At 53.2% G+C, this 13,129-nt stretch overlaps 1 protein-coding gene across 12 annotated transcripts in view; it reads left to right on the plus strand.

Moving 5' to 3' along the window:
* Window positions 1–13,129, plus strand: part of KIAA0232 (KIAA0232 ortholog) — an 82,920-nt gene that overhangs the window by 50,336 nt on the left and 19,455 nt on the right. For 11 of the 12 annotated variants that reach the window (XR_011567283.1, XM_070791853.1, XM_070791862.1 and 8 more), the window contains 2 exons: window positions 7,726–7,792; window positions 9,009–9,090. Coding sequence is in view for 11 of the 12 variants with exons in the window: in XM_070791853.1 (XP_070647954.1) it covers window positions 7,726–7,792; window positions 9,009–9,090 (149 nt within the window). In the remaining variant the exon portion in view is untranslated. Of the gene's footprint in view, window positions 1–5,664; window positions 6,458–7,725; window positions 7,793–9,008; window positions 9,091–13,129 lie in introns of those variants that run through there. The other variant, XM_070791864.1, reaches the window with a different exon arrangement.

Raw genomic sequence — 13,129 nt, forward strand, 5'->3', positions numbered from 1 at the left:
GTTTCTTGCCTGTGTGTGCGTGTGACCGCTGCAGCTGCCGCGCTGGCCGTTCCTGTAAAAGCACGAACCGTCTTCAGGCTCTCAGCCGCACCGTGGTTTACGCAGAACGGCGGCCTTCTCTGACTGCACTCCACATCCCTGTGATGTGATGCTCGTCCCCATTCAATCCTGGCACCAAGCTGTCCCCATGCTGGAGTGGGCCTCTGGACCTGCCCCCCCGTGTAGTCCTCTGAGAGGAGCTCAAAACCGCAGGCGGGTCCAGTCATGTCAGAACCTCGTACGCCGGCTGGTTTGGTGGCACTGTGAAGCGGCGTGAGCCGCGGCTCACTCCTCCAGGGGACCCTGCTCTGGAATGGGCTTCGTGGTCGTCAGGTCCAAGCTGAAACTGCCTTTGCTACACTCTTCATTCGCACATGCAGACAGCATGGGATTCTCTGGTACTCGTTGTTCTCTGTGACATTTCGCATTCTCTCCGAGTGCAGCTGGTCCCGGGGCCGTAGAGAGGATGGTGCTGTGACTCGGTGATGGCCACTGGACGTCCCCAGTGGGCGTGTCTCACACGTGATGTCAGCCTGAGCTGCTGTGGACAAGGGCATGTGCTGCTGTGGTTAAGTGGACGTGGCCCCCCTTTCCCCCTTTCGAGAACGTAAAACAGAAAGTTGAACTGTGCCAGTGATTGTTTCTTGAATCCTCAAGTTTACTTGGTTTTGTTTTCTCTCCGTAGAGTTAGAGCTTTTCGTATCGTTTGGTTTTGTCTTTAATAATTATATTTCTGTTTCATTTTTATTGAGCTAGTTAAAACTGAATCAAAGCTAGTATTTCATCTCCCATTTGGGGAATGATTAGGATATTAGAAACTCAACAAGGGCCCTGTTTGGGGAAGAAATAAAATTAGGATGCAATGATCACTTATTGAAAGTTATTTCTGTTAACTTAGTTTTGAAAGTAACAGCATGCTGCTTACCCGGGGTCCCTGACTCGATCTGGTTATTTAAAGACCAGAGCCTTGTAAAGAATCTATGTCTTTGGTACAGTGGAGTCTCATTGCAGTTGCTCATGTTTTCTCAGTGAGCTAAGTTCACCAGTGACATTCTTTTTGCCAGTAAAAGTTCACAGTACATCTCAATATTTCACATACGTATTGTTTATGTGCTCTACAGAGATGTGTATAAAAAAACACGGAAGGTTGTTCGTGGCGGTTTACTGTCAGGGTGAATTTTGACCAGGTCCATTGTTCCTTTGCCCGCCAGCATCTGAACTTAATTCATTCTGGATTGCAGAGCGTCCAGTGATGGCTGATACTTACCGAGCCTTTGACTGTGCAGGGCCCGTCTGGGCGCCCTGTGTGCACCGCGAGGGGTGACGCCGTGCTCCCTCTACAGGCCAGACCCCCGAGAAGCCAGCGGGTTTCAAAGCTGAGATGGTCCCAGTCGCTGTGTTTCACAGCCAGCCCTGCCCGCGGAAGCCCAGGCCTTATCTCCTTGGGCAGAGATGGAGCTGGGCTTTCAAGGAAGCCTATAGGCCCTAATGAGGGCTCCGGCTCTTCCTCGGAGAAGCCTCGAGTGTTGGAGAGCTGGGAGCAGAGGAGGGATGCCACTTGACTCACCTGCCAGCAGCATGCCATTGGCCGTTACGTGGAGTGCACCGGCTGGGAGAGGCTGGGGAGGTCGCCGGGTCACCTGCCAGCAGCGTGCCGTTGGCCGTTGCGTGGAGTGCACCGGCCGGGTGAGGCTGGGGAGGTCGCCGGGCAGAGGTGGACCCAGAAAGCAGGTGAGAGGCTGTTACAGGAGTCCAGAGGCTGACGACGATCAGGCCTGGTTGGATTCTAAATACATTTGGAAGCAGAGCTGACAAGCTCGGGTGTGGGGTGGAGCCGCAGCCCCCAGCCTTTTTGGTACCAGGGAACAATTTAGTGGAAGACAGTTTTTCCCTCTGATGGGATGGGGGGCAAGGGGGATGGTTCAGGCCGTCCTGTGAGCCATGGGGAGGGCAGATGAAACTTTGCCGTCCCCCCCAACCTCCTGCTGTGCGGCCCCAGCCCTGGGGGGGTGCACCCCCTGCAAGGACGGCAGAATCAAGGAGGACAGCCCTGAGCACCTGCAGGAGTGGACACGTCCCTTACCAAGGAAAGGGAGTTCGGGAAGGAACACTAGCTCTGAGTGGATGCGTATGAATTAAGACTTGAACGTGAGGTGCCTGGGAGAGCTGGCAGAGATCTTGAAAACGCAGTGGGATATGCGTGTCTGGGGTGCAGGGGCTGGTGGTCTGGGCCGGGAAGTCATGTAACAGCCCACCTGACGCTGGTCTGGCTGGGGGCTGAGTCTGTGGTCTCGAGCGTCTCCAGGGGCTGAGCCGGCTGCTGGGAGAGGAAGACATTGGGGAGCGCAGTCCTGGGGGTGTCGGGTCTTTTTCTCTCTTTAGGAAAAGGTGGGGATATTTATAGGAAATTTCCTGAACTCTTAAGCACTCTAAGCGAGGGTGTGAAAAAGGAAACAAATGGGAGGTGCCCCCCTAACCATCTGAGGGTGAGGGCATGAAAAGAGGCGTACGGGGGCTATGGTGTGAAGCCCGGAGCAGTGTTGAGCCCCTGTGGACACGGCCGGGGAAACGCGGAGCTGTGAGCAGGGCTTGAGTGGCCACGTGCCCTCCCTGAGCATGCCCTCTCTCTCTGTGGGCACCGCCACTCAGAACCCACCGTTCATCTCCTGTGCACGTCCGTGTCCTTCTACTGGACGTTCTGTGAGACGGCACCCAGACGCGGGACTGTTCTGCATGTAAACTTTCGATGAACGGTATCGTCCTGTATGTGTTTTATAACTTGTTTTTAGTTAACGTTTTGAACGATTTTATCTATGTTGATAGTATGACCTTTTCACTGCTCACTGTCCATTGTAACACTTATAAAGCTGCTTCTTCTCCGGGTCATGGCCCTCTCGGGGGTTTCCCAGTTCTGACCGTGGTAAAGACCACAGCAGGGACTGTTTCTGAGTCCCCATCCTGGGCAGTGCTTTTCCTCAAGGATGTCCTCTGTCGTCAGCCTGCTGAACTCAAGTCGGCTGTTTTTCACCATTTTTTGGCATCACAGGCTGAGTATCTGATGAAAGCTGTGGACCTCACCGGAAAGATCGTCTTTTCTTACACACCTTTGGCCCGTGGTAGGCTCTTCTCTCCTCCTCTGTAACGCAGACTAGAGAGTGCTCAGCAGTGAGAGCTGGGGACAAGGCCGTGGGCGGGTGGGTGTCGACGCTCCTGTGTTCAGGGATGGGACTCAGAGCCCTCACAGGAGGGCAGAGACAGCCTTAAAGTTACTTACCCTTGGATGTGTTCTCATCATCGTGACCACGTGTCCCACTGCTTCCTGTGGCACCGTGCTTGTATGACTCCCTGGCCACCAGAAGGCCTGAGCCTGTGAGCCCTGGAGTACATTTTCGGCGCCCTCCCTGCTCTCCCGTCTGTTTCTTCCTGAACGGTGCTGTGGGCCGGGCTGGGCCCCTGTGTGAGGGCTCAGCCCGTTGCCACCCACGGAGCGGGGACTGGGCCATCCGGGCTTGCCTTCCTGGCTTGTCCGGTGCCTCCGCAGGGCCAGCTCGGAGCCGAGACCCTCTCCGCACGAGGCTGAGGCTCTGCTGATGGCAGATGGAGCCAGGAGTCAGCACCCCCAGAGGACAGGCGTCGCCCCTGCCCGTGTCTCGCCGAGGAGTCCCTGCAGACCCGTGGGGCGAGTGCCCAAGACCCGGTCCCCAGAGCGCATGGCGAGCAGCTTCCCCATCCCATCAGTACTTCCAGAGAGGTGGGAGCCAGGCAGGAGTGCAGCAGCCAGCGCCTCTGCGGGAAACTGTGAGATCTCACGGTGAAACCCGGAGGCTGACGGTGGATCCGCATGGCCCTCTTCTCCCTGGCTGCCACAGCTCTGAAGCCTGGGGAGCTCCTCACTGAGGAGAAGGTTGCTGCAGAGAAGAAACAGTCAACTGGCAAGATGGTCTCCTGAAAATCCTAAACGTCATGATGGAAATGAAAGGCTGGAAGAAGGATGGGAAGGTGTAGCTAAGGAAGTCTCCCAGGAAGTAGACCCACAAATGAAGCAGCGGCAAATAGAAAAGATAAAAGAAGTTGGGGATCAGTACAAGAAGTCAGCTTCCCTGGTGGCTCAGAAAGAATCTGCCTGCAATGCAGCAGACCCAGGTTCGATCTCTGGGTTGGGAAGTTCTCCCTGAGAAGGGAATGGCTACCCAGTCCAGTATTCTTGCCTGGAGAATTCTGCTGACAGAGGAGCCTGGTGGGTTACAGTCCATGGAATCGCAGAGTCGGACACGACTGAGCAACTGACATGCATGAAGTGAAAACCCCGCTATTTGGAAGCGGTGCTCTTACCATTCCCAGACGTGGAAAGTAAGGCTGCAGTAGGTGGATGAGTCACAGGCGGCCACGTGGCTAACCCTGAGGTGAAATTCAGACCCACGTCTATCTGACTGCACCCCCAGCCCCCGGTCCTGCATGAAACAGGCAGTTGAGTGTCCCTGCGTGTCACACCTGTCAGTGATCACAGGGTTGGTGTGGGGCTATCTGTCCAGCACTTAGGGGCTGTCCAGTCCAAAAAGGTTCTCCATAAAAGGTTAGCCTTTGAGATGATTAACATAGCCACAGAAACCTTTGTGGAGAGGAGGGATAACCAGGCAGGACAAGTCAAGACTGCCTTTGTTTTCTTGATGCTAAAGATTAAAATCCTTAGCTGAGAAGGATGGGAAGAGAGGAGGAAGAAGCACCGTGCTGTGGGGTGGGAAATGATAGAAGTTTGTTGGGAAACCAATGAAAAAGCTTTCCCAGAAGCAGGGGGACAGTACGTCGCTGAGGGTCTGACCGGGGGCTCCCTCATCCCGGAAGTGCCCCGGGTCCGCCCTGAAGCCTGGGGGGAGTGAAGGCAGCAGGGCCGCACCGTGCCGTCCAGGCAGGACCCGGAGGACCTTGCGTTCTCCGGATCAGGTATGTTTCTCTTTCTTAATCGTCCAACCTCAGACTCAGAGCAAAAACCCCAAGTGTTGGAAAAGCTATGAATCAAAAAATGAGACTCTAGGAAATGAAAATCATATCCACTGTCTAGAGATGGCACCAGTATGCGGGTGACTTGACGTGACAGGCACGCTCACCTTGGTTTACTCTGGGGAACCTTGAGATGGGGGCGTTCAGAAACGAGGAGCGGGCCTGTGCTCGGGGACCCAGGCCCAGGTCCATTGCTCTGGGCTGTCTCCTGGGACGTGGGAGTTGGTGGAGTGTAAGCTCCATGGGGACGAGGGGCTCATCTCGCAGGCTGTTCTGAGTGAGGGAGGAATTAAAGAGTGAACGGTCGTTATGGAAGACTGCCTCCCGGACCTCTCCTGAAAGCACCAGGCTCTGTGTCTGGTTTCCCAGTGTAAAGATGTGGATACTGTAATTTCCATTTTAGAGTGATCCTATAGCCTGCAGAGAAATTTTTCATGTTGGTTTGATACTGGGTATTATCCATCTTGCAGCCAGAAAAGTGGTTCTTGAGTTGAGTGGTAGAACGTTAGTGTTTCTTTTTTTTTATCTACAGCATTTTTCTCCCTTTGAGTTATCCCTAAAGCATGAATATAATATACTTCTTCTTCCTTAAAATACTGTAGGCTCTGGGTGTTCTTGAATGCCCTTGTGGATATGCTACGCTATTAAAATATGATAATTAAAATTATCTAGTTAATATAATTGGGAAGCAGGATAAGATTTCTCATTAGCAGCACCAAGTCCACGCTTCAGAACGCCTGCTGGGAGATGACAGGGTCCAGTACAGCTTTTGACGCCCTTTTTGTCTCTCAGTTTGCTCATGTGATAATCCATGGTCTAATGATTGTGTGTGTGAGTGTGTGCGTGTGTGAGTGTGTGTGCGTGTGCGTGTGTGTGAGTGTGAGTGTGTGTGAGTGTGTGCGTGTGTGAGTGTGTGTGTGTGTGCGTGTGTGTGAGTGTGTGTGAGTGTGTGTGTGTGTGTGTGTGTGTGTGAGAAACTGTAGTTAGGATGCTGCAGGAATCAAGGAAGGAAGACAGGCCTGATGGGAGTGCCTGTCCCTTGTGGAGCACGCATGTTGCTTCTCTCCCATTTGCACTCCTAAGCTGCATTACTGTCCAGAGCAACTGAATTTTACAGTTGCTTGGAAGGAATTTCCAAGACAAAGCCAAAAAGTGAGTAGTGTCCGGTGACTGTTGTCATGGCTGGCCTGTGGAGGACAGTACGTGCCCGCCGGCTCAGAGCCCTGACCGGAGTGGAATAAGCGATCCCTCGGGCTCGGTGTTCGGCACTGGAGGCTGGCGCCGGGTTTAGGAACGGCGACACAGGCTTGCTGTACCGAAGAGCAGCGTGCCGCCGGCAGTCAGCTGACACTGGTGTTAGGTTCATGGTCCGGAGGAAATGGAATAAAGCAGCCATACTCATCCCACCTTGAACACTATGGTAAGCGAGTCTCCCCGGTGGAATTGTGTAGTTGGAGCTGTGTTTATGACTTAGTCCTTGCCATGGTTTCTAGGGCTTCTTCAGGAAAGGTCAGCTCTCTCCTGGCCTGTTTCCCCTTTTCTCCTTCTGTCCTGTCTCCCGTCAAAAGCTGTGCTGTGATGTGGATAGCGTGTAACTTAATCAGTGTGTACAATTAGCTGTTCTCATTGTGATCCTTCTCGCTGCTCAGACGGTGTGACTGTGCGGTTTCTCCTTTAGGATATCTCTAATGCTCGTGCTGAGTCATTTTGAGGGACGCAAATGGGGTAACGTTCTATTTTTAGCTCCTCGCGGCCCCGAGAGGGCGAAGGGCATTGGGATCCTGTGTGTCCGCTCGGGTCATGCCCACCTAGAGGGATTCGGTTCCAGTTTAAGTAGGACTTTTCAGCTGCTGAGTAAACACAGAGCTCCTGGGAAATGCGTTCACTTTTCCGGTACCTTGTGAAAGGTTGTTTCCTTTTCCTCCCTTGAGAGAGAGAGAATTTTACAAGTTTAAAAGTCTGCCTAGTGAAAGGTTTGCTCACGCCTGTTTGCATCATTCATTTTTCCGTCGAGTGAGGCTCTTATTCTCCCCCCGCCCTCCCACCAATTTCCGACTCTTCCACACCCTCTCTTAAATTTTACCCTGATTCTTCACAGAGGCCAGTACCCTATCCATGACCCGTGCGGTGCAGCTTCACATTTGTTCACAGTGATGACATATGTTTTCCATCTGCTCTTTCTGTTCCAGTCATGAGTGTTCACTTTAAAGAGAAAAAAAGAAAAAGAAATCACCTGTTTTCTTTAGACCGTGAACTGCTAAGAGGACCGGAAGGCGATTTTTGTGATTTTTGTGATTTTAATTTGTATTGAGCCCCGTACAAGCTCTTTGCTCACCAGATGTTACAGATGTTGGATAATGTTTTTTTGATAGTGACGGACTCTTAGCTGTAAGACAGGCATTTAGGTCCTGAGGCTCCCCTGTGAGCAAGCTGCTGTACCCGGCGGAAGACAGAGCCAGTCCGGGAGTTTCCTAAGAATTGTTACATTGTATCGGCAAGTGCCGGCGAATATGCTTTATTAGTAAACTACGTCTGCTGGGTTGAATCTACTGTGTTCATTTAAATATGGATGGTGTATTTCTTTTGAAACGTGAAAGATTTCTAAAGCTTTCCTGTTAAGACGACAGTGTACAAACAGCTTGACTCTTCCGTACCTGGCAGTTACCATGTGCGTTTCTGTCCCCACAGAGCTCTGGCATTGAGACTTTAGTGGAGGAGCTCTGCTCCAGGCTGAAGGACCTGCAGAGCCAGCAAGGTGAGAGCGCTGTCCCCGAGGGCTGTCCACGTCCACCACGCAGGGCACAGGTCTCAGAACTGATCGGAAAGAAAGAGCACGGAACCACAGTCTTCATACCTGGTGTGTCGCCAGGCCGGTGTCCTGCCCCGTCTTTGGCTGTGGGGGTCTGCTGGTCAGCCCATGGCCATCCTCTGCAGAGAGGTCCCTGCTCTCAGAGGAGTGACTTCATCCGCCGGAGCACTCCCGGAGAGGAGATGAAGCTCTGGATCGGGAGCAATCATCTCTCGTCTTTTCCATCCTCCCCGCTCCTCCCCATCATCCCAAACTAACACTTGCCCGTGTGGCAGCGAGGCCTGCAGAGGTGTGTCGCCTGTCAGTTCAGGTTTGCCGCAGGAATTTCTGCCTTGCGCATTGACGGTTTGGGAAAGGCAGACTCGACAGGTCCATCGAGTCATTGTGATCTGTGAATGCTCACAGCTTCTTTCCCCAGGATTTCTGCATGCCCGTAGAATGAGAATTACCTGTTAAGGGTGTTTCTTTTGCTTGTCCCCTTCATGGTCATCTTGCTGTGCACCCCCAAGTCTCGAGCCTTTTTAAAGGCACAGTTTGTTTCTAATCTGAGGGCAGGATCGTGAGCTAAGAGTTGAAACACAGCCCTTGCTCCCCTAGATGCTAAGTAACAAAGCTAATTGTAGTAACTTTCTTTACATATCAGTTTTAATCAGGAAGAGGCGATATAAAGTCCGTGAGTGCGGAATCTTGTGAGAAAGTATTTTTGGAATCCAAACAGATGTTCTGTTCTTGCAGTGTAATTAATAAGCACCCAGGGGATTGCAGTCTTGTAACCAAGTGCCTCTAGCGTGCTCTGTCAGGGATGAGGTCAGAGGTCTCAGTCCAGTGTTAATGTGGCTGAGCAGAGTTTTCCCTGGCTCACTGAAGAAAGAGGTTTCTTTCTTTGTGGCCGTGCCACGGAGCATGTGGGATTTTAGTTCCTTGACCAGGGATGGAACCCACGCCCTCTGCAATGGACCCGTAGAGTTTTAACCCCCGGACCGCTAGGGAAGTGCGTGAAGGAATAGATTTTTATTAAAAAGATAAACTGGTGTACAGGTCTTTTTAAGCCACAGAAGCCTGTGTAATTTCTGATTAAATTTACTTGAGAAACTTTCAAAAATACGAGCATTTACCGACTTGATACAAGACAAATCTTTCTGAATTTTTGTTTCGTTAACAGAAGAGAAGATTCACAAGAAGTTAGAGGGGTCTCCCTCTCCAGAGGCAGAATTATCGCCCACAGCGAAGGATCAAGTGGAAATGTACGTCAGGTTGTTCCGCGATAAAGCCGCGCTAACGACTGCCCTGCTGCGTGGTTGACAGGTTTAGTTTGCCATCTTCGGTTTAGTTGCTATTTTATGACTCAGGAATCTATTGAGCACTTACTGTGTGCCTGACACAGAGAGCTCAAAGGTGAATGAGCTGGTCTTATCTTTTTTTCACACACATTGAATCAATATTTGTGAAACTGATAAAATGAACAAGGTTATTATTTATGGTCCGTTCACACGTGACCTTTGAAATCCAACGCCCGTCCTTTGAGCCAGCTGTGGGAATTAGGATTGTCCTTGTTTTACACACAAGGAAGCCAGCTTCCCACTACTGATTACCGAGGGAACCTGGGCAAGTCATGAACCCGCGTCAGACTCGTTTCCTGAAGATGCTTTTCTGCTTTCTTCATAAATGGTTTGTATTTAAATTGGCCTCATTGTAAGCAGACTTCCTTATCATACAGGTCATTGGAATCTTCCAAACTTGTAAATCTTAAGCGGAAAGCAGGATGTCGTTGGTCGTGTGGTGTGTGCTATCCGGTGTGGCGCGTGCTGTCCAGCGTGACACGTGCTGTCTGGTGTGGCGTGGCGTGTGCTGTCCAGCGTGGTGGCGTGTGCTGTCTGGTGTGGCGTGGCGTGTGCTGTCCGGCTTGGCGTGACATGTGCTGTCCAGCGTGGTGGCGTGTGCTGTCCAGTGTGGCATGGCATGTGCTGTCCATCGTGGTGGCGTGTGCTGTCTGGCATGGCATGGCATGTGCTGTCCAGTGTGGTGGTGTGTGTTGTCCGGCATGGCGTGGCATGTGCTATCTAGCATGGTGGCGTGTGCTGTCCAGTGTGGCGTGTGCTGTCCGGCGTGGTGGTGTGTGCTGTCCAGCGTCATGGCATGTGCTGTCCGGCGTGGTGGTGTGTGCTGTCCGGCGTGGCGTGTGCTGTCTGGCATGGCTTGGTGTGTGCTGTCCAGCATGGCATGTGCTGTCTGGCATGGTGTACTCTGTCCGGCGTGGCGGTGTGTGCTGTCCAGTGTGGGTTGCATCCCGACCCCTAGAGTCCAAAGATTTCATATAAAAAAGAATGTAAAGCATTACATTAGTGTTTTTACTATTGCATATATGTAAACTGATCATGTGGATATATTTGGCTGAGTAAAATACACTGTCGAAATTAATTTCATTTGTTTCTTTTTACACTTCTAACGGGACTCCGAGAACATTAAAAATGACTTACAAAGCTCACAGTATGTTTCCATCAGACAGCTTGGTGTAGACTGAAAAGGAGAGTCCAGCATAGGCCCTTGAAAATCCGGCCCTGCATCACTCTGTGTGTGACCTTGGCTGGCCTCCGCGATGACAGTCCCCACTCTGGCAGCCAGTCTGACTCTCCTGAGTCTTCCTTGGCCAGTCTAGTCTGTCTCGCTCTGAAACTTTCCGTGGCTACCAGTTTCCTAGCAGACCGAAACCCTGTCTCCAAACGCTTCCACGCCAGCCTCCTGGTTTCCCGCCCCATGTTGCAGGAGCCACTGCTCTCCCGAGGCGTGGGGCCAGTGTCTTCGTATCCTCGCCCAGGTTCCCACGCCGCACAGCCGGCGCTCACCAGACCGCAGCATGCCTGGAGCATCAGGCTCAGGTGTGGTCCACCTCATCTGATTGTTTCGGGCCTCGCCAGAATCCATCCCCTTTCCCGAACCCTTAAATCCCACGATCGCTGCCATTTCCGATGGCCTGCTTAACCAGCGGGGCGTCGCACTTGGCTTCTGAGGAGGAGACACGGTGGCAGTCAGCGACTCACTGTGCATGTTAATTCCTCCCCTCTTCACAGCTCTGTGAGGTAGGTACTGTGTTCAGCCGTTTTCTAGGCCACGGGTTTAGGACCTGTGCCTAAGGTCACAGAGCTGGCAGAGAGCAGAATGAGGACTCGGGCCCAGGGAGTGTGGCTTCAGAGCGTGTGCTCGCAACAACTTTGCTCTCCAGCTCTTCACCCATATGTTTCTAGTGCGTGCGGCAGCCGTGTAAGAGAGGCCCCGGTACCCCCGTTTTCCAGGTTTTCTGTGCGTGCCAGCCGTGTGAGAGAGTTCCCGGTACCCCCGTTTTCCAGGTTTTCTATGCGTGCCAGCCGTGTGAGAGAGGTCCCGGTACCCCCGTTTTCCAGGTTTTCTGTGCGTGCCAGCCGTGTGAGAGAGGTCCCGGTACCCCCGTTTTCCAGGTTTTCTGTGCGTGCCAGCCGTGTGAGAGAGGTCCCGGTACCCCCGTTTTCCAGGTTTTCTGTGCGTGCGGCAGCCGTGTGAGAGAGGCCCCGGTACCCCCGTTTTCCAGGTTTTCTGTGCGTGCGGCAGCCGTGTGAGAGAGGCCCCGGTACCCCCGTTTTCCAGGTTTTCTGTGCGTGCCAGCCGTGTGAGAGAGGTCCCGGTACCCCCGTTTTCCAGGTTTTCTGTGCGTGCGGCAGCCGTGTGAGAGAGGTCCCGGTACCCCCGTTTTCCAGGTTTTCTGTGCGTGCCAGACGTGTGAGAGAGGCCCCGGTACCCCCGTTTTCCAGGTTTTCTGTGCGTGCGGCAGCCGTGTGAGAGAGGTCCCGGTACCCCCATTTTCCAGGTTTTCTGTGCGTGCGGCAGCCGTGTGAGAGAGGCCCCCGTACCCCCGTTTTCCAGGTTTTCTGTGCGTGCCAGCCGTGTGAGAGAGTTCCCGGTACCCCCGTTTTCCAGGTTTTCTGTGCGTGCCAGCCGTGTGAGAGAGGTCCCGGTACCCCCGTTTTCCAGGTTTTCTGTGCGTGCGGCAGCCGTGTGAGAGAGGCCCCGGTACCCCCGTTTTCCAGGTTTTCTGTGCGTGCGGCAGCCGTGTGAGAGAGGCCCCGGTACCCCCGTTTTCCAGGTTTTCTGTGCGTGCCAGCCGTGTGAGAGAGGTCCCGGTACCCCCGTTTTCCAGGTTTTCTGTGCGTGCGGCAGCCGTGTGAGAGAGGCCCCGGTACCCCCGTTTTCCAGGTTTTCTGTGCGTGCCAGCCGTGTGAGAGAGGTCCCGGTACCCCCGTTTTCCAGGTTTTCTGTGCGTGCGGCAGCCGTGTGAGAGAGGCCCCCGTACCCCCGTTTTCCAGGTTTTCTGTGCGTGCCAGCCGTGTGAGAGAGTTCCCGGTACCCCCGTTTTCCAGGTTTTCTGTGCGTGCCAGCCGTGTGAGAGAGGTCCCGGTACCCCCGTTTTCCAGGTTTTCTGTGCGTGCGGCAGCCGTGTGAGAGAGGCCCCGGTACCCCCGTTTTCCAGGTTTTCTGTGCGTGCGGCAGCCGTGTGAGAGAGGCCCCGGTACCCCCGTTTTCCAGGTTTTCTGTGCGTGCCAGCCGTGTGAGAGAGGTCCCGGTACCCCCGTTTTCCAGGTTTTCTGTGCGTGCGGCAGCCGTGTGAGAGAGGTCCCGGTACCCCCGTTTTCCAGGTTTTCTGTGCGTGCGGCAGCCGTGTGAGAGAGGCCCCCGTACCCCCGTTTTCCAGGTTTTCTGTGCGTGCCAGCCGTGTGAGAGAGGTCCCGGTACCCCCGTTTTCCAGGTTTTCTGTGCGTGCCAGCCGTGTGAGAGAGGTCCCGGTACCCCCGTTTTCCAGGTTTTCTGTGCGTGCGGCAGCCGTGTGAGAGAGGCCCCGGTACCCCCGTTTTCCAGGTTTTCTGTGTGTGCGGCAGCCGTGTGAGAGAGGCCCCCGTACCCCCGTTTTAGGAGATGGCCTGTGCCATTGCACGCGTAGCTTAACGTCACAAGCGGAGGAAATGAGCTGACTCACGTTCAGACAGTCCTCATCAGAATGTTAGCATTCTTCCCACCGTATCCCATTTGTACTTTGTGACTTTACGAAAATCCAAAGTTTAAAGTCGTCAGCTTAACATACTCTCTAAGTATTCCTGTAGCACTTATCTCGGTGTTGAACTTCGAAGGTGCTTGATCCATGGACCTAAATTTAAAGGTTTTACTGTACTGTCAAATTTTTTTTAAGTTGCTCACTCATGGATGCCGTGTAAACACTGACTCTGTTGAAATGAAATACCCCATTTCTAGACGGGTGAC

Source organism: Bos indicus, chromosome 6 (assembly GCF_029378745.1).
Source record: "Bos indicus isolate NIAB-ARS_2022 breed Sahiwal x Tharparkar chromosome 6, NIAB-ARS_B.indTharparkar_mat_pri_1.0, whole genome shotgun sequence".
Lineage (NCBI taxonomy): Eukaryota > Metazoa > Chordata > Mammalia > Artiodactyla > Bovidae > Bos > Bos indicus.